This window comes from Harpegnathos saltator, unplaced genomic scaffold (genome assembly GCF_003227715.2).
Source record: "Harpegnathos saltator strain DR-91 unplaced genomic scaffold, Hsal_v8.6 scaffold295, whole genome shotgun sequence".
In the NCBI taxonomy this organism is placed as follows: Eukaryota; Metazoa; Arthropoda; class Insecta; order Hymenoptera; family Formicidae; genus Harpegnathos; species Harpegnathos saltator.
In genome coordinates, this window is record NW_020230089.1 from 1,516,692 (window position 1) to 1,542,659 (window position 25,968).

The 25,968-nt window shown below is 44.1% G+C and overlaps 2 protein-coding genes across 4 annotated transcripts in view; both read right to left on the minus strand.

The window, feature by feature from the left end:
• Positions 1-1,035: 1,035 nt before the first annotated feature.
• Tm2 (tropomyosin 2) lies at positions 1,036-6,760 on the minus strand. The gene is made up of 7 exons (XM_011150444.3): positions 6,572-6,760; positions 3,246-3,533; positions 2,536-2,669; positions 2,270-2,458; positions 1,763-1,838; positions 1,448-1,580; positions 1,036-1,308 (listed from the first exon to the last, which is right to left on the minus strand). The coding sequence occupies exons 2-7, from the start codon at positions 3,483-3,485 to the stop codon at positions 1,226-1,228; spliced, it is 855 nt and encodes a 284-aa protein (XP_011148746.1). The 5' UTR covers positions 3,486-3,533; positions 6,572-6,760; the 3' UTR covers positions 1,036-1,225.
• Positions 6,761-8,529: 1,769 nt separating this feature from the next.
• Positions 8,530-25,968, minus strand: part of Elk (Eag-like K[+] channel) — a 44,478-nt gene continuing 27,039 nt past the window's right edge. For 2 of the 3 annotated variants that reach the window (XM_025299897.1, XM_025299896.1), the window contains exons 7-16: positions 25,790-25,953; positions 24,340-24,592; positions 21,365-21,544; positions 20,282-20,481; positions 19,725-19,974; positions 18,272-18,534; positions 17,727-17,875; positions 16,132-16,303; positions 15,125-15,506; positions 8,530-13,001 (exon numbers count right to left, since the gene is read on the minus strand). In XM_025299897.1, coding sequence (XP_025155682.1) covers positions 12,682-13,001; positions 15,125-15,506; positions 16,132-16,303; positions 17,727-17,875; positions 18,272-18,534; positions 19,725-19,974; positions 20,282-20,481; positions 21,365-21,544; positions 24,340-24,592; positions 25,790-25,953 — 2,333 coding nt within the window. In that variant the 3' untranslated portion in view covers positions 8,530-12,681. The remainder of the gene's footprint in view (positions 13,002-15,124; positions 15,507-16,131; positions 16,304-17,726; positions 17,876-18,271; positions 18,535-19,724; positions 19,975-20,281; positions 20,482-21,364; positions 21,545-24,339; positions 24,593-25,789; positions 25,954-25,968) is intronic. The other variant, XM_011150447.3, reaches the window with a different exon arrangement.

Below are 25,968 nucleotides of genomic sequence, written 5' to 3' on the forward strand. Positions count from 1 at the left end.
AATAGCCGATTGATCGCGGCATGGATATTTAATTGTGCATACATAGTCACACACACATCATGATCGTTGCTGCGCATTTTTTTTTTTTATATGAAAGTTCTAGATGAATGTTATGTAAAGATGATAGTATATGTACGAGAATTATACATATACGCATATGCGCCGGAATTCTCGTTTACATGTAAATAGTGAATGAACGCAAAATAAAGATCATAGCGCGTAGGACAGAGACGCGTTAATGACTCTGCAAGAATATAGTACAAGACGGAACTGTTAGATTTATATGCCATTTGATGAATACGACACGTTCTCTATGTACATTTAATAAATATATTAAAAGGTGAAACACCGTTCTATGTCGTGGAGCTTCACTGTCGACACTTTTTTCAAATAATATAAATAATTCTAAATGAAGTGTAACAAACAGCATTTAAAAGAACGTCGAAGAGTTTTGCTTCTTCAATGTGAGAAGATCATTTTATTTGCCTGCCTCAAGATGCGCGAATTAAAAATAAAACGGCCATTCGACGTAGAGACGTACCACTTGAGGATACGAACGAGAGGTTCTACTGATTTATTCATACTGCGACCTTGATTCTTTGTTAAATACGGTGGCGGCTCATAGCGGAGAGTCCGGAACTAATAATAAAAGTAACAGGCCTAACGATCGCGCATTAACAAGTCCCTCGTTCGCTGCAATTATCAAATCGCTACTTCTCTTAGGCCTGGTCTACAATGTGTGTTGTAAGCTGTAAGCCGTAAGAACTGACCAATTATAGCCGATTATTTTTGTAATAATCGACTGTGATTCGCCAATTCTTATGGCTTACAACTTACGACACGTATTGTAGACCAGGCCTTAGTTCCGAAACCTGCGCTACGAAGAATTGATCTCGTAGTATGAATCAACGATTGATAAAGTAGAATAATAATTATCGTTTATTGAATCTCTCTTAATCTCTCGTACAGTAATAACAGATTAAATCTGATTACGTCCTGCTCTTACATCTCGGCGACTCTATCGTCGTAACAATATTAATTACAAAGAATATAACGGACGTGAGTGTCGCATCGTACGATGTCCGCGGCGTGTTTTCCATTGCTTCTCTCCGCCGGACGACGACGCGCGAACGCGAAGAACTTGCGAATCTCTCGATCGAGGAAGAAGATGAAGAAAAAGTTTGTATCATTAGGCAGAAAGCGTAGCGAGAAAATGAAAAGTGATCTAGTATCCTGCCAATTCGGCGAACGTCGAGTCCATCTCGTCGGCCAACGACTTGTATCTGTCCTTGTTGATGCCCAGTTCGTCTGAAAGAGTAAAACGCATGAAGAGAGAGAGAAAGAAAGAGCATTAATATTGAATTTTTTTTCTTTTGTTCGAATTTTTCGGCATTTTTACACGCGACCGGGAATATATCGCCGAAACAACTCAAACCAACACACTCACCTTCGAGCCTGTCGACCTCCTTCTGGAGCTTCTTGACAGTCTTCTCGGCGAACTCAGCGCGGGCTTCGGCTTCCTTCAGCTTCACCGTCAGAGTCTTCAGCTGGCGCTTGAACTCCTCGACTCGTTGGTTAGCCTGTGTGAGCGTTTACGAATTAATTAACAGATCGTGGCTCACCACGCGCTTTTGATTATTTAACGCGATCTTATTTAGCGCGATGGAGATACGTGAACACACCAAGTTGCGGAAAACGATCTCTGTAATCGGCAAAGTAGTGAGAAGGAATATAAAACGAGGGACGTCGACGACGGCCGTACCTTTTCCTCGGAGACCTCCAGTGATTTCAAGCTGTTACCGACGACCTTCAACTCTTCCTCCAGCTCCATGATCTTGCTGCGAAGGTGAGAGATTAGAATTAAATATTCGAATACGCTTGCTATAACCTTGAAAGACGATCAACGAAAGTCTTTCGTCAATTTACTTTAGCATCTCGTAAATATTCCTCTCTCCTATGTCTCTCGTAAAATAAATTATTTGAATTAAATTAAATTAATTCGAGTAATTCAATTAATCAAAATTAAAAAAAAAATGCAATGGAGTTTACATGAAATTATATTAAATTTAAAATAAAATCACAATATTTACATTTTTTAATTTACATCAATCTTAATAATAAACCAAGTAATGGTGGTTTGCAATGAGATAATTTTGTTACGAGCAAACCACTGATGACACAATTTCGAGCCACACAATGTGACACAACAATGGGCGAGAAAAGAGCGCGGCGATTTGTTAAATAAACGATCTCTATTTTTGTTACTCACGCTTCGCCGGACTTGACACGGTCCTCCGCGACTTCAAGCTCGTCTTCAACGAAGGCCAGCTTGCGTGACACTTCGTCGGACTTGCCGTCGGCATCCTCAGCAAGCAGACGGGCCTCCTTCAGCTGGTTCGTCAGCTGGTCCATCCTCTCCTCGTCCTGCTGCGCACGGTTCTCCAGTACTTTGCACATACTGCAATTGGTAGGGTGCGTGTCGTGATGATGTTGTGACGTACGTACGGCGCAGATTAATCGAGCACGAATAATTACCGGCTGGACTCGTCGGCGGCCTGCGACGCTTCGGTCAGTTTGGCGGTCGCCGTGTTCAGCCGTTCTTCCGAACGCTCGAGATCCTCCTCAATCAGCTGGACTTTGCGATTCAAGGCGGCGACTTCGGACTCAGCCTGAGGGAAATTGTATATATTTTAAACGTACTCGATTACGAGTAAATATGGTAATTACATTAATATGCAAATAACAGACATCCTTTTTGTGTAGGTGCGTATACTATTGGTTTTTCAACGAATTCGCTTCATTCGCTTCACTTTTTACTTTTTTCTTCTCTCTCTTTTTTCTTTCTTTTTGTACCTTGCTCTGTCTATTGATATTTTTGATTAAAGGAATACCCAAATAAATAACTGAAAAGTCTCGAAAAAATCCTGAATTTTCAGATATCGAGGAGAAAAATTTACATTGGAGAGAAGTCTCTCACGCTTTTTTACATTATGCTTAACTACGACGTGAAAAATACAAAATACTAAATATGAAAATATAAAATTCTAAACATAAAATACGTAAATATGAAAATATTGCCATATTAAATACAAAAAAATTTTTTTAATGTCGAATATTTTTATATATTTCTTATATATTTTATATATTTTTATATATCTAAATATATACCAAATACACGAAATTGTTAGCTAAGAGCTATGTTAGCTAACTAAGAAAAGCTAAGAGAACGAAAGGGAAAAGCCTACGTTGGTAAGGGACTTCTCGCGTTCCTCGAGGTCTCTGTTGGCCTGTTCGAGAGCCTGCTTGTTGGCTTCCAAGTCACCCTCAACCTGGGCCAGCTTCTTCGTGAGATCCCCGACCTCTTCGAGGACCTTGTCCGCGCGTAAATTCGCCTCCTTCGCCTGGCCCTCGCAGGTGTCGGCCTTGTCCTGCGCATTGTCCTTCTCAAGCTTCATCGCTTGCATCTTCTTCTTGATTGCGTCCATGGTGGCGGCTTTGGTTTGCGGACCGGTCCAACGAGATCACCGAGATTGCTGAAAACGATGTTCTCCCATCAAACTCTACGTCGATTATCGACAGTTTTCGAAACAACGTTCGTCTCGGAGAAAATTACTGGCAAACGTTGGAACCGCCCACGCTCTTCGACGTTTCTCCAGCCGTTCATCGTTGCGCGCGAGACTCCCACGAGTCTCCGTATTTCGGGAAGCTGCTGCATTTTGCAGCAACCACGCGAAGGTATGCGCGGCTCGCAGAACATCGGGCCCGATGTTTTGCGAGCCATAATTCCGGCTGGCCGATCGCTAAACGCGTGAGCACGAGGAGGAGAGAGCACATCAGGGCGTCTACGGAAATAGCATCTACAGCCCGATTCTATAAATATGTGCGTAACGACGACGACGGCGACGGCGACGGCGACGGCGACGGCGACGGCGGCGGCGGCGACGATGGCGGCGGTGGTGGCGGCGGCGACGGCGGCGGCTCCCTGACGTTTCGTACGGCGCACGAAGGGGCCAAAACTACGAGTTTGTAACCCAGAAGAACGGGCTTTACTTGGCCGCCACCGCCGACCGACATTCGATCTAACCGACGCGTATTAATAGCATTTACAAAACTTCGCGATCGCGGCCATCCAGCGCGGATCTTGCGGCCGCGAATCCGCCAGCCGTGCGTGCGCGGCTGAGGGGGATGCATTTTATTTTACTTCTCATCGGCTTGCTCAAAAAATTCGGCTCGAGTCAAATTTCATTTGATCGCGCTCGACGGGGGCGAATTACCGATCGAGAAAATTATCGTATTTGTTGATAACTCGCCGACTAAATAGTCGCGAGCATCTGTTGTTCTTCTACGATTTATATGATATTATTAATTAATTAATTAACCAAATAATTAATTAATATGATATCATTATTTTTTTCTTTGTGATATGTATGAGAAGGAGAGACAGAGAGATGAGATATAATAAAATCATACAATACAATCATATCACATCACATATCTCGTATCACAATATCATATCGTAGTCATATATACATATAACGAAATTGCTCTATTATACGGTTGTTCGTTAAGTGAACGTTATTGGGACATTGTTGCCTTGTATCGTGCGTGGGTGACATCATCCATGGGAGATCGAATTGAATATCTTTGGACTGACCTAAAAATTAGTGTCGTCCAGAAAACGCCGCGTGCATGAAATCTATTACGGGATATTTAACGTAAGTGGGCCGAGAAGGGGCGATGTAGCGTATCCGTGCAAGAAATGTCGTTATGCAAATACCGGTGTTATCTCCGGTTAGCATTTGCGATACAAAGCAGCGGTCAAATTTCTATGTAACATAAGCGAAAATGCGAAACTGCGTACGTACAGTCCACGTGCAACACATTAAAGCGGAAATGCCCTTAAGCGGATAGCCGCGTGTGCAACAATATAAAACGTTATATTGATTTTCGATGTGCGCACGTCTGACTCTCACGAATAACTGCATCTCGCATAAAATAGAAAAAATATAGCGGGAGAGCGAGCGAGAGAGGCAGAAGCGGGACAAGGTATCATCGATTATCATCATCATGTTCTCGTAAAATGATATATTTTTTTCGTAACGCATTGAGAGACAAGGGAAATGAGATTCGCGCGAATTAAAATTGAGCCGGGAGAAAAATCGAAGTGAAAATCTTAGCTCGGCGATAATCAGCCACTCGGCGCGATTCGCTCGAGATATCCGTCATTTATTCCAGGACCGACCGAAGTTCATATTTGACTTGGAAAACGTAACATTTTCGGTCTCGGGGATATTAATAGTCTGCCGAGGAGCGCGGTTGCTTACGCTCGCCGTGCGATGTCAAAGTGACATCACACCTTCGCATTTATCCCCCGCGGTCGCCGCAAAGAACATTTTGCGAAAGTGACCGCGCGACTGTTAATTAAATTGCCGCTCTTCCGCGAATCGTCGCGCGGAACACGTCGTAAAGTTTGTGAAAAAGAGAGTTCGACTGAGTGTTATCTGACATTTTCCGCAAGATGTAAAATAACGCGATGCTTAATACACACATATATATACACACACACATCGGCATGAGAAATGCTACTTACATCGTTGCCATCGCGTGTTAAGCCGGCAAGCGAGTTCCTGAAGCGTTAGCAGCGAGAAAGAGACAGGGGAAAATAGCTGTTATTATTTGGCGGCGGTTAAGAAAGCCGCGGCCGCGAAGGAGACTCTGCCCAGGTCGGAATCCTCTCGCGGGCGAATCACGCAAATCCCCCGTAAAAGTCAAACATCCCGCCGAGCCCCTGCAAGAAAGCTAAACGTGCCACATATGCCGGTGTGAATCCCGGCGTAAACCAAATCTAACATTCGTAAACACACACGTTCAATATTTGAAACGGCGCGCGGACGCGACGGATCGCCGATCGGAGTTAACGGATTTATTTCGGGCCGCCAGCGAAGTCGTCGCCCGGCTTCGCCACATCGGACCATCAGCACTGTGTCCGAGTCATCCAGATGCGATTTCGTTTCCCCGACTTTTCCAAGGCGCCTCGTCCCCTCGTCGGCATCTTTTTTTCCCGTCTCATCCTCGTCGTCTTCGAAGTGCGCGTTTCAGCGACACTGGTGATTTAATCAGTCTCGCCCGAAACCTCCCGTCGATCGACGACATGATTCGCGCGGGGGGATCACATCCTGAAGACATTGCTCATGGACGAGGGCCTCGGGAAATTCCTCGGGAAAGCCGAGCGTCGCTGGTTAGTGCTTTTCGATTCGTCCCTCCAATCGCATGAGCACCGGTTTCTTCGTCTCTTCATCTTTCGCTGCTTTCTTGATCCTCGAGAATTCCGTCATTTTGCAGCAAAGCGATACACTCACATACGCACAAATGAGAAAGAAAAAGAGAAGAGAGAGAGAGAGAGAGAGAGAGAGAGAGAAAGAGCGTAAGAAAGAGAAGCGTATTCACGGCGGGGAAAGCGCGTCGTTCACAACAATGATGCTGATGACAATAATGCTGATGATAATGATGATGATGATGATGATGATGATGCTGCTGCTGCTGCTGATGATGATGATGATGCTACACTTACCTAACCCGAGCCGATCGGAGCAGCGCGAGTCGAGTATCTGAGCGGAGAACGGAAAAGCCGCCGGACGAAAAGTGCGCGCGGAAGGACGCGACGCCCGCCCTGGTGGGGATCCCAAAAATGGACCGCCGCGAGCCCCGCGTAACACGTTTATTTTCTGCTCCCGAAGCCGCGGACGAGATGTCTGTCGCACCTTCCGTCCGCACACTCGCGACTCTGACGCCAGTCGTCGCCGCCACCGCTGGAGAAACGCTCGTCAGGGTTAACGCCGCGACCTGTAACCCTCGTCCTCATCTGTCGCATGGACCGAACAGAGGACGGAGGGAAGGAGTGTGGGAAGAGAGAACGCTTTCGAAAGCAAGCCTCGAGCCGAGCTGAGCGGACAAGCCGACGGTGTGAGTTCCATGGCTCTCTGGAACAATAGTTCTTCCGTTTTTCCCTCCTCCTCTTTCTCTACGTACCGCTCGTTGGGGTTGATTCTCCCTTTGCAACCATGCATCCACTTGCTCGGTGATACTTTGGACTTGACAATGAGCGCGATGGTCGACTGCGAGCTCATTTACAGCGACGGGATGTTCATCTTGCGCGATTGTATTGCGGAAAATATTACGAGATAATCTTTCTCTTAATATGTATTGGTATATTATTATATTATTATTATTATAATTATCATTTTACTATATTATTCATTATATATATATATATATATATTACAATATTATTTATTATATTATTATTTATTATATTATGATAATTGTTATTGGTTTATATCATTTTCTGTCGTTAACAGAAAAGACGATATTTTCGGGACGGAACTTTCAAATGCAAAACATGTATGAGAACAATGATATTCGTTATATATAATCATTTTTTATTTATTTCATTTATTTTATTTGTAACCCATCTGTGTCGAACAAAGAATGCCACTCATAAGCACATTGTATAAGTGTTTAAAAATATTTACAAACATCCGAATATTTTTTTTGTAAGAATTAGTTTCATCGGAGTGAGAGAGAAAAAAGAAAGGGATAGAGAAAGAAAGAGAAAGAGAGAGAGAGAGGGAGGAAGAAATGAAGAGAGAGAGAGAGAGAATAAGTTAGATAGAGAGAAAGAGAAAGAGAAAGAAATCCTTTTTAGCTTCATTTCCGTTTCGCGTGCCTCGCTCGGCGAATCATTTTTAGAAGATCGCTTCGCGCTACGCTCCGCCACCACCGGCGGATATTTATCGTCGTGGAAAAAATAAATCTTTATTTTAAGGCCGTCACTTCAAGTGTCTCCTAACTAGTTCGGTTGACGAATATACAATGAAAAAGCACGACCGCGCCGAGCTCTCGGCGATGCGAATACAAGCGATTTCGCGATCCGATTTCGCAAACATGCACACATACGCACCTGCGTTCGTGGCTCTTTCCTGCGCGATAAAGAGCAACGGCGCGGGTGTACTTAATAATATATACACGTGTCGAATATTTCTAAATTAACCCCTTACGGCATAGCGTGCCGCGCGCGTCCAAGTGCGACAGATAACGGCACACATACGCGATAGATAAAGACGACACTCTACTATAAAGATGTGTAATCTCTTTGCGAAATTGCAAGGAATGAGAAGAGTCGAAACGTTTGTTCTCATATTTGGGCCCTTCTTATTTCTTACATAATTGAATATCTGACAAGAAAGATCCGGCAACACGCAAATTCTGATAAGAAACAGACTCTAAATTAAGAGGTAGATGCGTGAGGAAAAAGAAAAAAAATATATTTTTTTAATTTACACCACGGTGTTTCAAAAAATAAAATCCTATTGAATTTTGAACCTGACCCTTTTTTACATCTTCCACAGTTTCAGAGATATTACAATATATATTTAATAATATTTATATATTTAATTCAAATAATACATATTGTTCAATATATATTCAATAAAATATATAAAGAAATACTCAAAAAATAATACATAACCCTAAAAATAACATACTTTCTCCTTTTTTGCGGAGATCCCAATTTTCCGAAACCTCGCGAATTACTAAAATCTTCCTCATATATATAAGATCCTTATAATTTTTGTTCCTCCAAGAAATTTCCCCGAGCACAGCTCACTCGCTTCCTCGTTAATCAAAATTCCCCGAAATTAATTTCGGAAAATCGAACCCACCCCCGTCGTTCCGTGGCGGAGCGATCTCGGTCCAGCAATGAGATCCGCCGTATTTATTTATTGCCGATTAAATTATATACGTTTTCTCCTTTCTTTTCCATTAAAGAGGTAGAACAGCGAGAGTAATCCGTTTTAATCTATTCTTGTACTTTTAACGCGGCTCGCGTCAGAGCGCGAGTCTTTCACGGCGGAGAATTAACTACGCGGTAAGGGATTAACGCGAAGAGCACAGCGTCGCCGTTACGTTGTTCGTCCAACTTGCATACGCTGTTGATCGGCCGGTTGTTGAGGACATAATGCACATTGACCGACTCATAAGATCTCGCGTAAAATTCTCCCTAGAGGAGATCCTTATGACTCTTCTTTATGAGCGGATATAATAATATATTAGGAAGAATATATCATTTTATTATATTTGTGCTTACTCTTAACCTTATCTTACGAAGTGTATATATATATATATTTATTTATTTATTTATTTATGTATATATGTATATATAGAATATTCGGGAGAGTCGCGCTACTCGCTCTCACCGCGGCCCGGTGTGTATAGAAGTGTGTAAAAAGTTATATAGAAGTCGTGTGTGAGAGGAGTGTTAGATATATAATGCTTTATAATACACTTAGTTTGAATTATAATTGCGCGAGGAGCATAGAAACAGTATAACAAAATATATGAAATATTTATAAAACAGCTGGCCCCGTCGGTATTTGCGAGAACGCTTTCGTCTTGCAATCACGCGTTTAACGAGCTTTCATCTCTATCGCTGTTACTAATCGTTAATTTTCCATCACGCGAAATAATGCTGATAATGGTAAAACACGGAGCGAGGAATATATCGGATAAATTTCGATATTATTAATGGTTCGCAAAGGTTGTAGTTTTAGCCGTATTTGTCTCATTAATAGCGATGAAATGCCATGTTCGATCAAAGTATCTTCCTTCATTACTTACCACTTTTTCTCGCCATTTCTCAATCATTAATTGTCTTCGTCTATAAAATGACTCAGCATCTAATGAAATCAATGCCGATTCAACAAATTTTGTCAGTCCCCGTAAGATTCGACTACTGAATAAATAAAGAAAAATCACCAATAAATAAGAAGTTACCAGTATCGTGTACCTGCGAGAAATCTCCGGCAAGATTATGATGCGCACATCATGAATTTGTTCATACGTATGAGAACCAATAAAAAATATCACGATCCAAAAATCAACGAAAAAGAACAGGGCATCGCCCTGTGCGTTGCGGAACGACACGACACGCGTTGAATCCTTCGCAAATACCGACGTGAGTCGAACGAACGCAGTTGTGCATGGCCAAAGCCGTGCCTTATCACATATCATCGTCTCTGCAACACGCCGCATCCCTCTCCCCGTCCCTCCCCTCACATATGTATGTATATGTACACGTCCGATTGATCTGAGAAGTAGCCTACATATAGTAATACCGTCGGACAGACAAGATCGTCGTGACACAGCTTTTGTAGTGGACACAGATATCCAACGAATGTAGACTTGAACTTTCATTTTACTCCGTAAACGCGCACACGTACACATCCACACCTGCCTACCCACACACGCACACCCACACCCAGAACGCCGGGAATTACATCCACCTCCTTTTCTTCCCCTCCTCTTCCACCTACTCTTACACGAAATTATCGTCGTCCCTTGCCGCGCGACGACGTGCCATACTATAAATTATGCTCTAATGTCTCGTCTGTATCTACGTATGTACTGTATCTCGTACTTAAAAACGAACTCTACATTCTAGATTGGACGTAGACGGTGTACATCGAGAATGTGTCGTGCACATTATTGCTACTCCTAGAGCCCCTCTCGGATTTAACGAGTCGATTGGCGCGAATAATATAATACCACACGTGGAATCGCTTCTCTCTCTCTCTCTCTCTCTCTTTCTCTCTCTCTCTCTCTCTCTCTCTCTCTCTCTCTCACTCACTCACTCTCTGTCCTGAAGCGGCGGAGACATGCAACATAACGATTAATGCGTCTCATTATCAGCGAAGACCAAGGTCCTTTTCTGCGTTATATTTTTTTTTCTTTTTCCCTTTTTCATCAAGCACCGAGCGCTCATAACTACCTAGCGAAAAGGAAATGGCATGTGTCGTCGTATTTGACGTTTAAGTAGAAAACGTTAGAATACAATTATCGCACGTAGACGGCGTTTGCAGAAGCGAATTGTAAGATCTTGATGCTCTCGGATAGTCTTCTCCTTTATTTCTCGTCCGGAGCGTACTAATAACGTTCTAATCCACGAACGTGTGTAAACTTGGAACCGGATGAAAGGATAACGCGCGTGGAATGATACAAGCGAGAGAATACGTTTCTCCTCTCTCAGTTTTCCTTTCTTCCTCTTTTCATTCGAGTAGCGATACTCGGTGAAATAATTCGTCATCGGGAACGAAAGAACGGTTCAGGGGGCAGGGAGGGGATGTATAAAGCCAGATCTTATTCTGTTTGGCAGTGAGGAATGCCTAGGATAATTCGAAGCATCCCTTAACTCTCGAATACGCGGCACTTCGATGGTATTTCGCGTTACCGAGGGATATATTGCGATGTTGAAAATTTCCATGGTAATATTATATATAATATTTTATCCACTGTTTATATATATATATATATATATATCTCGATCGCGAAGTGAACACCGAAAAAATTTGCCGAGGAGAATTGCAGTAGACGGAATATCAATATTAGGAAGGCTTGCGGAATTTTATTGAATTTTTCGAAAGGTTATATTTCTGTGACGAATTTGTTGATTCCTACTCATCTATTTGAGCAACAAAATAAATCGCGCTATATTTGATCAAATTGTCCACTATTATTTATTTTCTTCCGTTAGCTTGCAGATATTGTCTGATTCCACGTTCGCAAAATGATTTATCTGTCAAGCCAATAATATGCAAAATAAGTACACGCGCTTTCGCGAGCGCCTGCTATAATATTTCACTCATCGCAAAATCAATTTCGCTTGCTTATTTCGCGATTATTGAACTTTTGGATCTCTTGCTAATACATTTTGTTCGCGGAATAATGAGGGATGAGTAAAGAATTATGTGTTTTCATAAATGAGATGCTGATATATCATTGGAAATATCTTGATATTTTTAAATCGCGCGCAGCAAAAAAGTTATTGGAAAGATTTTTATTAATTCAGTATTTCATTTTGCCTCCGCTTGAGAGCGGAAGCCACGTGCGTTTTGATATGCATATTACGTCTCTGTGTACGAGCGTATCAGTCTTAATTCGATCCGTTTGACTATCCAATCGGCGTAAATCGGCCGCGTCCGCGGAGTGCGGGCAATTTCGCGAGTCGCAATTCGCAAGCCCAAAGATACGTTCGAGAGTTAAGCGATACAACCAGATCACGAATTAACATTGTCGAGGAAAGGAAACGTAAACGTTAATTTACATCTACTGTCGCATAAACGAGCGATTGTCACAGGCCCGCATTTGCATGCGCAACGTGCGCCGTGGCTCGAAACAATGCGAATCCTGCGACCTCCGAATATGTCCTAGTCGTCGTCATTGTCGTCGTCATTGTCGCCAGTCAGATTCAAACTTTATAATTACGAAGTGTCGTTGATTCCTCGCGTCAAGTTTTATTCTGTCCCAGATGATCTCATTCTATTTTGTTCTGTTGTAAATCCCCGCGCGACCGCGATCGCAAAGCAACGTCGTTCAAAAGAGATTCGCCAGAAGCGATGAGAGCGTAAGGTCACCAAACTGAAGTCTCAATCAATCGAAGAGTCGAGAGAAGAACTGATCGCACATCGTTTCCTCCCTTTGTCCCTTTCTCTTTCGTTCGATTCAAACAAGGAGCGCTGCCCTTTCCAATCGCACACTGAGTGAACGGTTTCACCGATCGCCGACGAACTCGTTAGATTAATAACATGCGCGAGGTCGTTTTACTGACAAGAATGAGACCTGATGGAGTCAATCGAAAGCTCGTCGCGCGGCTTCCGTTCTCGACTCGGCGATGCCCCCTTTGTCGTCCGTTTGCCTCGTCCGTCTACCGTGGAATGCCGTGAGCTCGTAGTAAATACCAGCTGCTGAACTGTCGTACGAATCGAACTTTAATGAGCGTGACTCCGGAAGATACTGCAGCGCCTGATACAAGGACGCGTTCTCGGCGTCGCCTGCGCTGAAGCGGTGCGACTGCTTATTGTTGGGGTCCCAGCTTGGATTCGACGGCCTGCAGAAGCGTGGAATGTGCGGAGCGTCGCGGGCTATCTCGAAAACGTAGCTGTCGTTGCCTGAAATCGATCAATCACTGGCGTTTTCAGCATGCCGACATTTGCGAATATCGCGTCGCGAATATTAGTATTCTCCGTCCGCTATTATCCGTGGGAGAAATTGCGGGTGAGAACTGAGCGGTCGTCGTCGTCGTTCTTTTTCGTTCATGGAGAAAAATCGAAGTAATGACAACGAACGAGCCACACGCTTGATTTCGCTTGATGGAAATTGCGAATCAAATTCGGCTCTAAAGAAAGTCCATTTCTTCCGACTAAAACGCGTTTAGCTTGTTCATTGTCGCGTTAACTTAGTCGAATTTTTTTCTACGTGTTATTCGGTGCTCCGAGAGCCTCGATGAAGCCTTGACATTTACCAAACCCGAAAACCCCTACTTCTCTCAATTAATTTTAATTATTAATTCGTACAATTTAATTAAATCATACATCATGCCTCAGTATGGATGTTTATTATTACTGTTGGTTACTCGATTAATCTGTCATTTTGACAACTCGATGTAATATATATTACACGTTACTCGATGTAACATATCTAGCTTTATTGCTAATCTCATATTACATCATATGTCATGTAATGTTCATTTTGATTGGTAATCTTGATCGTATCATGTTATATCGTATTTTACCATGTCGTATTATGTTTAGACTTTCAGACACGACGGAAATGCGATTAAACTGATAAGTCTAGCGAATTATGGTTTAATCAATGTTAAAGCTTTATAGAGGCTCAGTAATCGGCGAGATCGGCATTGCAGCGATCGTCGTATAAATAATTTTTATCGTCCTGCGCGAGCGAGCTCGTTCAAAATTTCAGACAGTCGCCTCTCGAGATATTTCCACTGTGACGGGAAATGTCGCGAGAATACCATCACCGGGAAAGGTAGACGTTTGTGGCAAATATGCGTGTGACTTGTGCGCGAGGGGACGTTCCCTAGACGTGGGAAGATAAGGTGAAAGGTATCCCCTTTGCCAAAGGACTTTTCTTCGGAAGTTCAAGTCTGACGCCGTCGCCCGTAACCCTTTACCGGGACAGCTCTTGTAGAAGTGGCGAACACGATTCCCCCGCAACATTCTCTCTCTTTGTTTTTTATCTATCTATCTGTTCCGTTCGTCGCATGACGAATGTAAAGGGAAAGAAACTTCGCCAGCCACCAGGGTGTATTTTCGCTTCAAAAGAATATTCCCATCTGCGGGAAGGTTGAGACGCATGGCTGTGGTATAACGTGTCCTTTCGGGCGTCCCCGGCTGCGCTAGACGTATTTCTTCCGTGATATACACAGGGTATTCCCCCGACGGGAGGGAGAAACGCGGACGCACGTAGTTTCTGTAAAGAGCGTTTTTTCTCGCATTTTGTGTGAAATTCGGGCTTTTTTAAACAGGTTTACAGTGGAGGCGGTGAGTTATCATTATATTATGGCTTGAAGAATAGAGAAAGACGGAGAGAAAGAGAGAGAGAGAGAGAGAGAGAGAGAGAGAGAGAGAGAGAGAGGGAGGAAGGGAGGGAGAGAGGGAAAAACAGCGAGGGAGAAATTTATCATTTTTCATTTCATTTTTAATACATGATGTAAAAAACGGACATTGCATTAACTCGTTGCGTCAACATTCACATTATCTTTTATCATAGATTAAAAGTGGGACGACAAATCCTCTCTCTCTCTCTCTCTCTCTCTCTCTCTCTCTCTCTCTCTCTCTCTCTCTCTCTCTCTCTCTCTGTCTTTTTCCCTCTCCACCTCCCTCATCGGTCTACGACCGAGATCAAAATCAATCCGACGACATCAAATTATCTATCTTCTTTAAATCGTACCTCCATGAGTTTCTGTACTCATTACCGGTGCCGATATTCGAGTACCGCGAGCACTCGGCTGTAGAAAGCAACGGATTTCTATTGAGAAGCACGGCCACGATATAAAGTCCGTTATTTTCCATTCGCGAACGAGAGCAAGCTCGTCCGTCCTACGTGCGCAAGCTCAAAGCCTTTAACGAGAGTGTCTTGGTATTAGAAGCTATCTCGTAAATAAATCCCCGAGACGACGGCGCCCCTCGACCCCACTTCGCCCGCGGTCCCGCATACGAATGCTGGCGGTGCATTAACGAGAAGACTCGTCTAGCATTTGGAGCGTAATTACCTGTCGTTAGAGATCGCGACGGCGACTGTTGCGGCGTGGCCACCAACGGCGATAAGGGTTCATACGGGGGCGGCGGGGGCGAAGACGGCGACGGCGTCGGCGATGGCGGTTGTAGCCTCAGGAGCAGGTCCGGATCGAGATTCAAGATCTTGAGGACCCTGTGAGGATTCGCACGCACCCATGCTTCGAACAGGTCGACCGGCCAGTCGGTCTGCGTCGATGCGTCGATCAATCTCGTCGGCGGGTTCCAGCAAATTGCGTCCGGAGGATGAGACGAGCTCCTGGCGAGGACCCCGCTGCCGCGACTAGCCGGGGTCGGCAGATTCGGATTGCTCTGGGGCGAGCAGGCGAGCATCTGCAACGCTTGAATGGCGTTGCGCACCTGCCGGGGAAAAATGCACGACTTTCATTTCGCGATCTCTCTCGTGAAAGCGGCTTCCCCGATTAAATGATTCGTTATGTTTTTCTTTGTTTCCGATATTTCTATCATTCTCTCCGCAGTTTCAATGGAAAGTTGGAAAACGCCGATGTAATAGTAACAATAGTAATAAAATATAAAATGAATATAAATAAAACAACCATCTGAATATAATAATAAAACATAAATTTATTCTAAATAGGGAACAATGAACGATAAAGAAAGATTGTTAAAAATATTATAATGGTTGAGAAGATCAGCAATAAGATTAAAAGTTATTAAAAATATTATATAATAACTATAATATAAAAATAAAAAATCATCGAAAAGCGCTCTTTCGCGGCAGAATTCGAGACGAAAATCGATCTGTATGTTTCGTGTGTCGTACGGCACGCAAAGTAGCACTTAAAGAGATGCTCTCTTCAAGCTCCGACGAGTAAAATCCCGAATTTTGTGAATCTCGCGGCGTACGGACTGTCGATAGCGGTTGCGACAGCAAAGCCACGCCGCTTTTCCGTCGGATCGTCATGCGTAATATCATGTGTGATTTAAACCATGCGAGTCATCGATCATCAATCCCGGGGCGTACCTCGCAGCTGAGTGTCGCGACGTCCTGATGCAGCGTGGAGAATTGATTATCCAGCCTTTCGACCGAGCCTCGGATGTGCTCCTCCATAGATTCCTGGGCGATCACCTGCGCCGTCCTGCCGCCTCGTACCAGCACACCCCTCCCGGCGCGTCGGCCCTCCCTGTAATCCTCCCTGATGCGCCAAAACGAAATCAATCTCACCGGTCTAGTGCGTCGTGAGCGTGCGAGCTTCTCGACGTCGCGACCGATGACGATGTAAAAATTCCGCGCTAGGAAATTTCGCAAATGGATTATACGATGACGTCGACAGGACTTGGGCCGACGATAGAGAACAGGAGGAGACGTAGGATCTCTGAAGTCTAGGTAAAACTTTCGAATATCCGGAGCCCCGCCGAGCGGAAAATCGCATTGCCGCCCCCCTCATCTTCCATTCTCCCCTGTGAATGTGGATCTCTTCCTTCCTCGTCGGGAACGAACTACGGATGCAATCGCGAGCGCCTCCAGCGATCCGTGAGGTCTTTTTTCTCCGTTCAAATGATACAATCGATAAAATATCTTGAATCACGATATGTGTGTATATGTGTGTGTGTGTGTGAGCGAATTACTTCGCCGACAACGGTTTGATGGATATCTTTATATCTACAAACGACGGCAGAAACTTTCGATACTGCTTTAGGGTTTTATTTTTTGCGGGGCGAAGCGATATGCCGTCCTTCCCGAAGAAGGGCTAAGCTAACGTGGGGAAAAAATGTTTAGTTGGGAAAAGGTGGAAAAACGAAAGCTCCGGATGCCGTACTAGATTAACTTTTTTTCTTTCATCTTTCTCTCTCTCTCTCTCTCTCTCTCCTTTTCTCGCTCACAGGCTATCCATTATCCCGTCCTTTTTGCCGCCGCGCCGTCAAAATTTTTATCCTACCGTCGTTTATCTAACGTGCTTTCGCCGCTTCAACTTTTCATATTTTATAAAAGAACGTTCCACGATTTTATTCTTTCTCTTTTTCTTAGTTCGTCCAGTCTGTGCTAATCAGCTTATATATCCAGCAATGTGAACCGGAAAAAGAAAGATTCGTCGGTCCCAATTAAATTCATCAGCATCCAATTTTCCTGATTAATAAATTACTTTTCGCCACATTGCATATAAAATAAAAGGTAATTGTCACACTTAATTGGGACGGGCGGGATGTAGTACAAAAAATATATTAAGATTTAAGGGATAAAGGGTTGGGTTGAGGGTCAGGGTTAGACGACGGAATGACGGAATCCATGTGCGTTTGAATACCGGGGAAAACTCTCGGAGCGTGTAACACGTTGTCATCCTCCCGTAAAGAAATAAGATTCCCTACTGACATCCTCGAGCGGCTCCTGTTTAACTTCCCGGGATTAACTCTCAGAGTGATTAAATAATTACGTTCTCTCCCCACGGGAACGCCGCTGCTGATCGCGGAGTGAACTCTCTCCTCACGAAATCGGCTCTGCGCGCGAGTCGCGAATTCCGGTCACGCAGGATTTACGCGATACGTCTATTGCGACGGACGAGAAGCGACGGAAAGTTAGCGTCGTCCTTGCCTCGCGAGAGAACAGAGAGAGGGTCTTACCTGAATTTGGCATGTCGCGGGCTCGAGGTGTGAAGCGGTGATTTATTCGGCGGCGATAAGGGCGAGGACTCGCCCTCCTCGACGGCGTTCTCGTCGTCTTCACTGATAGAGGGTAGTGTCAACGACGGGCCGTTCACATCGGACTCCTGCTGAAATTCGCGCGACAGACGGAGAGGCAAATTCAGATAAATTCGCCAGCCAGACGGAGAAGTTTACAATGAGCACACAAAGAGCACCCGCGCTAGTCCCATTTTTAACGCGTCCGGATCGAGACATCGAGACGACGCGTTAGATTTCTCATCCACGTGTTTGTCCGTTCGCCCGCTTGTCGCGGATAATCTCATCCCGCGTGGCCTTTAAAAGTGTTCCCTCTCAAATATTTAAATGTCATAAACTCTCTTTGATCGCTCACGCTGGGGCTAGTTAGTGCACCCTCCTCCCTCCCTCCCTCCCTCCCTCCCTCGCGGAATGTAACCGAGGCGACACCTGACGCCTTTCAACAGCTTGCCCGCATTGCCCCCGTGGGAGTAACAGGAGTTAATTACCTCCGCCTCGTATCCCTCACGCAGGTTGTACGTAAGATCGTGCTGTATATCATGCGCGAATTCGTGCTGATACTCCGGATAAAGTCGCAGCACCTCCACCAGACCCTGCATGTGTATGCACTTGAGATCGCAGTACGTTAACGCCTTCACGTCGCAGCTGGACTTCACGACCACGTCCACGGAACCGGAGCCCGAGGTGCCGCCGCCGTTGTTACCATGCTGCAGGTGCACGTTTATGTCGCAGCCTACCAGGTCGCCCTTACCTGGAAGAGACAGGTCCGCGGGTGTCTGAGTCTGCGGTTTTTGCAAGTTGCCTCGGGTCATGAAGAAACGCGAACCGATGTGCATTTGAATTCGAAGCTCGTCGGAAACAGACTCGTTGCATTTGCAGATTGAAAGAATGTTGGGCGAGGGGGGTGGTCATGAAGAGGGAGGATTCTGTTCTCGTTCTGACGTAAGCCTTCTAAGAACGTTTCGTTGAACTCGAAATGATGATACACAGATTGTATACATTGTATACGAAAAGAAGGCAAACGGAAGTAGCTGGAAACAGAGAGAGAAGAAAGCTAGAAGTGCTGGGAGTGCGATGGAAAAGATCGCACGTCATACAAAAGAGAACATAGCCGAAAAAAGACATAACTAAAAAACACATAACTTAAGCAGGAAGCAAATCGTCAGCGAGAAAAAAATATAAGGCTTTAATAAAATCAGTTATATGTACCACTTGCAAGTTGAGGTGATATTTTGTATTATGCCATTTCAAATTATGACATATTATATCAAATCGTGTCATCATGTTATTACAGATTACCACATTTTATGTCAAATCGTATCATCCCATCATATAATGACACATCGTAATTTTTACGGCAACAACAAACACAATCCCTCCTCGCCCAACTCAGAAATAACTGTTCCATTGTTGTCAACAACCAACGCTCGTTAAACCGAGAAACAAAAGAGGAACAAGAAGCTGCTTTCCGATTTAAAATATCAAAAGTGTCATTTTTCCTCGTTATAGAGTGTAATCTTGCATAATTGCCCTTGATATTAACTCTCATTAGCAAATTAGCATGCATGCGTGAGACGCGTCTTTTTCACCGAATGAAATCGCTAGATTAATATACAATTCTTCAATTTTACGTTCCCAGCATACACGCACATGTCTGATCCTATAATAATAATCCCGAAGTTCCTCCGAGACTTTTTTGAGATAAACAGACTGTTGTGAGTCTCCAACCACAGAACAGCCCGTGAAACAATCATGGCCTTTTTAATGAGCTGGTCCAAAGTCGCGAATCTCTCGGCTCCCGGATCACTTTTCTACGTAACGTTGCGACAACGCGCGGATAATAGTTCGAGATGTTAAAACGGCAGGCGAGTTTAATCGTCGATCGTTCGATCGCGACGCGTCTCAAACGACGCGGTCGGGTGTTAATCTCTCACGGCTTACCGAGGATCGCGACCACCATGCTGTTCTGCACTACCTCCATGGAACCGTTGCATAAGTAGTAGATGTAGGAGAGAGCGTCGCCTTTGTGCACGAGAAACTCGCCCGGAGCGCAGAAGTTGTTTCTGATATGGAGAGACAGCAGTTTCAGGCAGCCCTGAGACGCGGCCTCGAATATCGGCAGGCTCAGGATCTCCCGGTGTAGATGCATCGAGACGTCGCCGCGCAGCTCCTCGGGAAATTGCTTCAGCGTCTGCGGCATCGCGACGCGATTTCAACGCGCGTTTCGCGCGCAATAATAAGCGATTATTAACAACCATTATTTACCATCGCCCGCTCATCCAACTATATTTGCTACTGATCCGATATCGCGCCCGCGAACACCCCCCACCCCCTCTCTCACCTTCTTCCGGTTCACTTCGAAATATAATATTGTCAAATATTAACCCGAGTACATATAATGACTCCGCTTCGGCGATTATTATACTCTCACAGCGCTCGCATACCGCGTGTTTCACTGATCGAAAGTCGTCGGCTTTGATTTGTTTGACCTCACCCACCTCGTGCACGTCGATACCGTGATTCAGTGACCACATGGTCTGAAAGTAATCCTGCATCCGTTGCTTCAGCTCCTCCGGGATCTGGTGGAGCACCAGGAAGTCCTTGAGATCGCGCAGCTTCGTCTGGTACAGCGATCGTCTCGAATACATTCTTTGAATGATCGCGGTGACGTTGCCGAATACCACCGCGTGCATGAGAGCTGGAACGCAAAATCGTATGCGTACAATGCGACGCAGCTCCCGTCGCCCTCCTCTCCCGCGTCGCATGACGTATGCATGGCGATATCATCGAAATATGGTACAACGTTCGCGGGGAAATAGCTCGCGTTCGTCGATAGATTGGAACGAAGAGAGAACGCGTGTCAATTAGTTGAACGTTCGACGACAACGCAACTTCATCAGGACTCGTCGACACTGCGCGAGAGATTCATTTTTTGCTCGCGATAACTCCGAGGGGAAAGAACGCTTTGAATTAAGATAATCGACGGAGAACAGGGGAGAACCCGGAAGAAAAATATATACGATGAAGATGAGACCTGGAAAAAGTTGGGTTCTCGAGAAAACTTGCCGCTCGACTTCATCCGCCCGGGAGACCCGGGCGAATTACTAACTAATGTCCGCGGCTCTGATCTCCACGTGCTCTTCGCACGCTTATTGAATATCTTATGAGACGTTAATTTTTTTATAATTAACTGTGCGATTCGCGTGGTCACGCGCGAAGGAGCGAGCGTTGAACCACGAGATAGCACGCTGATAATTGAGCGCGTGGCTTAAGGAAGAATGCTTGATATTTGCGACTATAAGCGCACAGTAAGAGAAATAGAGTTGCCGAGAGAAGCGTTTTTTTTTAGTAAGCGTCGTTGTAATGTTAACGATAATGCGCTTTCGCGACTTTTTGTCAGAAGATACAACTTTCCTGGCATTATCATTATCTCTACGATTATGCGGAAACTTCTCGTATACCAGCGGGTTTGGAGAAAACCCGCGGAATAAAGAAACGAGAAAGAAATAAATAAGATTAATTGCGAGCGTTTACCGCTCGGCGCGATATTATAATTTCGTACTTAAGAAGTCGGGGCTTACCGCCGATCAGCATCGTGCAGATGGAGAAGAACTTCTCCGAGAACGTATTCGCCGAAACGTTGCCGAATCCTACGGAAGTCAGGCTGCTGCACGTGAAATACAGCGCCGTGATGTAGCTCTCCGTGTGCGTGACGTTCTGCACGGATATCTTCAGCCGCTCGGCCAGGGTGTGTATCCAGCCTGGAACACGTCAATTATACGATCCCGGGTTAGTCGCTAGTCGTAGCTACATCAACGGTATTCCGGTAGCGTGTTCCCGGTATTCGGACACTCATCTGCGAACGCCGTTTTCCACGAGAAACTCGCTGGCTCGTGTTCCTCTGTGCACGGAGCATTCCGCGCGACAAGGGCGAGCCCGCCATTCATCATGAACGTTGCTTGCCACACGCACCTACATCACTGTGATCTTCAAAGAGAAGTCCACGAGATGAAATCTGTCTTTTGAGAGCCGTGCTTCGACATTTTTGGCAGACTTGAACCATTTTGTTCGCCGTTCTATTTCTACGTCGCGCATTATTTCGTAAGAGAAGCTTCTCCGGACGATTCGGAGACATTTCTCCTCGGTTGAAAGGACGAGAGGACGGAATCGTGCCTCTCTCAATCGCACAATCTTCAATATTCTGTATCTTCACGCAACTAAGGCTCAGATTAAAGTTTCATTTAAGGGGGCTGGAACTGAAGGGTCAGATTACTGAAAAATCGTGCTTGTTTCTTGACAATATTTTGTGACGAACTGAATAAATGTGCAAGAGTGAAAATTTTTGATATATTTATATAACATATGAAGAATTTAACATAGAAAAATTTTGTTTATTAACAAATATTCATACATAAATATACGTCCACTTAAATTTTAAACGCGTTTCTCTAGAAATTTTATTGTTCAGCGTTTTGCAGTGATTTCTCCGAAACTGAGCTTCGTATGGATTTGAAATTTTAAAGCAATAATATTTGTTCATCTGACACTGTCCAGGTGAACCATGGACAACTCCGTCAAAATATTTCATTTCGAGATATTAATTTTTTTATTGTAAAAGAACTGAAAAATTTGAATTCTTTCCTAATAATAGCTGCCATTTTGTTAATTTTGTTCGATTTTTTTTATAGTGCTTCACCGGATAATAATAAATCTCCTTAAGATTTCTAACTAAAATTCGCTCTGATCGGACTACCGAGAGCCGAGATATTACTGCGACAACTTGAAAAAAAAGGAGAGTATATATCTCAGCTACTATAAGCGCATAGTATATATATCGTATATTTATATGAGTATTCGTTAATAAACAAAACTTTTCTACTCTTGACATGTTGTATAAATATACCTAAAATTTTCATTATTGCACATTTGTTCAGTTCATCGCAAAATATTGTCAAAAACAAGCACGATTTTTCAACAATCTGACCCTCCAGTCCCTTTAAGCAATCTCAGCCTGAAACCAGCTGAGTAACACAGCTTTGGCATCTGTGGAAATTTATATTTCGCGTTCTTCTCTTTCGATCGCTTACGATACGAAAATCGTCGGTGCATCAACATTTTCCTCGCTGAGGAAAATTCGACTCCAAATTGGTCGAAGAATATCATTAAAAAATAATACGGTGGTGGAGGAGGAAACTTATTTACGTATTTATGTATTTCGCAGTGGAGGTCTCGTCTCTCCCCTTTCAACTCGAAACGTTAATATCTTTTTCGGGCAAATCGGCGGTCTCGCTCCTATCGTACGGGACTTCTTGTATAATTTAATAAAAACGTTGACCGCGCACGTATATATTGATTGACCCACGTTCCCGTCGGGGCTTTACATTTTTCAAGCAAGATGAAGGAAAGCCAAGATTGCTCTCAGAATTGAAGCGTCACGGCGACACGAACTCGCGTCTCCACCCGCCGCAGGTCTCTCCATCTTTCCTTGGTTGCACGAATAAAACAGTTTTCCGACAACTATCGGAAAGCAATGCCTACAAATCTCATGCATGAGCTCTCTCACGTCGACGGGATCTTCCGCGGCTACAAATCCACTTGCGCGATCCACTGCACTGAATGAACGTGCACTGAACGTGCTCTCTGAACGAACTCTCTCGTTTCTCTCCTTTTCTCTCGCTCTATCCAGATGGATAGCGTAGCGCCCGCAATTCTTACAACACTCACGAAGAATTGTTCTCGACATGTAGACATTTGCCTGTCCTCGGAAAGAAAGAATTACCGGCTGCTATCACGCACGTGTAATCTTTAAATTTCCCGGAATAAAATGTCGCATGAAACAAGTAAAATTCACTTGATTTGCTGTAAATTTGTTCCGATGAAACGATAAAATATCGGATTGCTTGATAGATAATTTTGGGATTTTCTAGTAAAATCAAACAATTGTGTTTATGTCGCCGTGATTTTATGAAATAATACGTGCGCTGTTTCGACCCATGACCTTCCATTGTCCTTTGCACATATTGTCACGTAATTATATGACAACACAAAAATATAATCGTCTCATTATTATATCTGGAAAATTCGAAACCACTCGGTACACGCGGCAAAATCTTTTATTGAATAATCATACTAACGTAAAAATTTATATATCACAACAACTGATCAACAGTTTGTTCACAGGATATTTTATTAATTTTAATACTTGAAAATTAATACCAGCGGACGTTAATATTTTCCAAAAAATTCTCTGCGTAAACAACCTGATATAGCAAGCCGCCTCGGTATATCGATTCCAAATGCAGATACTCACTCGACGATTCCGAGAGTGGTGAATTCACTCTGCACTCTGAACAAAAAGCCCCACGAATTCGAATGACTCGGACGCCACTTCACTTCCCGTGCGGAATTTCACTCGAGGAAATTTCGAGAGTAACTCGCGAGATTGAATCACTCCTAAATTACTTTCGAATCACCCTCGCTGCCTGATCGAATGTGAATTTTCGAAACGCTAGAAACTTCGGAGATTCGCTCACTGCTTTTTGCGTAACACACTCACCCAGATCCCAGTCCTTGTCGTTCCGCAGTCTCTCCTTCTCGGCGATGACGTACCAGATGCAGGCCAACCAGTGCGCCACCAGGATGAAGAACAGCATAAGCATCGTCAAGATGACCGCGCTGTACTGCGAGTACCGGTCCATTTTTTGCAGGAGACGCGCCAGTCTCAGCAGTCGCGTCAGTTTTACCAGGTGGATATTACTGTGCGCCGATTCCTGCTCCGTAGAAACCGAGCGAGCGTTCGTTATTTTATACTGCGTCCCCCGATGTGATTTATATCCGGAAAATCCGCGGCGAAATTGCGTGAAAACAGAAGTTGTCGAATCGACAGCAATTTTAACCGACGCTTCTCGCCGGGCGGGGGAAGAGCCGATTTTGTTTATTCGGTCAAAATTAATGAGCATGTAATTTCAAATGGCTGTTGAGAATCGTCGACTTGGCCCCCTCTCCGAGGGGGCCCTTCACTCTCTTCCTCTCACTCTCTCTCTCTCTCTCTTTCTCTTTTTTCTCTTTCTCTCGTTTAATACACAAACTATATTTATCTTTAATACATTTTGACACAAAATATATCGATTTCCCATTACACACAGGGCGAATTAATCAGCTTAACTTCATCCTGTCGGCTCGACGCTCGACGGAAACTCGGAATCATTAATTAGAGCAAAACTGATATTGGGACGCACGGTAATATTTAGCGAATATCGTCCCGACGGTGTATATTTCTCCGCGCTGTCGCAATAACGTCCGGAATAATCCGATTTAGATTTCTGCTTGTCTTGCTGCTATCGTATTTTCCAATTTCTACACGGTCTATATATATATATATATCTTTTATTTATTATATATATATATATATATATATATATACACATATAAAGAGAGAGAGAAAGAGAGAGAGAGAGAGAGGAAGGAGAGGAAATGAAAAAGGAGGTAATGGGAGAGAGAGTAAGTACATATTTTAAAGTTTTCCTACGTGCAATCTGCTAATAGCATAATTCTACGCGTAATTAGCGATGATTACGTACTTTGATGCGCGAATATTTAATTAATTGTCTCGTCCATTTAGCATTTCCAAACTCTCGCTGTCTCCGAAAGTTCTCCGACGGTGGATTTCTAAATATATTTATCCCGCAATATGTGTCGGAGGTATTTCGTCTGCTCGATTACTTAACCGAACCGATCGTGCAATATGATCGTCATTATTTGTCCATTCTCGCTTCGCGAGAAATGAAATTATATCGGATATCAAAAGGACAATCTCCCAGCGGTGTGGAACAAAATTGCGAAATCAATCTCCCTTCGTGATTACAAATTCAACGTTACGGAAGAGGAAGTTACCGCACAACTCCACGCGTTCCCTTTATAAATCACCCGCTCTGCTTTCCGCAGAAGCGGTTAACAAGCCGGCACACACACAAAACCTATTTTCCCGACAAATGAAAAGTACCAACCTCGCCGCTGTAAACGTCGGAGGCATAGAGAAAATCAAATGGCAATGCCGCCACGAGGTCGACCAAGAACCAACTTTTCACGTAGTTCACGGCGATGCTCTTGCTATTGCTGACTACTTCGCCCTTTCTGCTCACGTATGTTGTTCTGAAGTTCAAAACGATATCTGGGGAAGAATAAT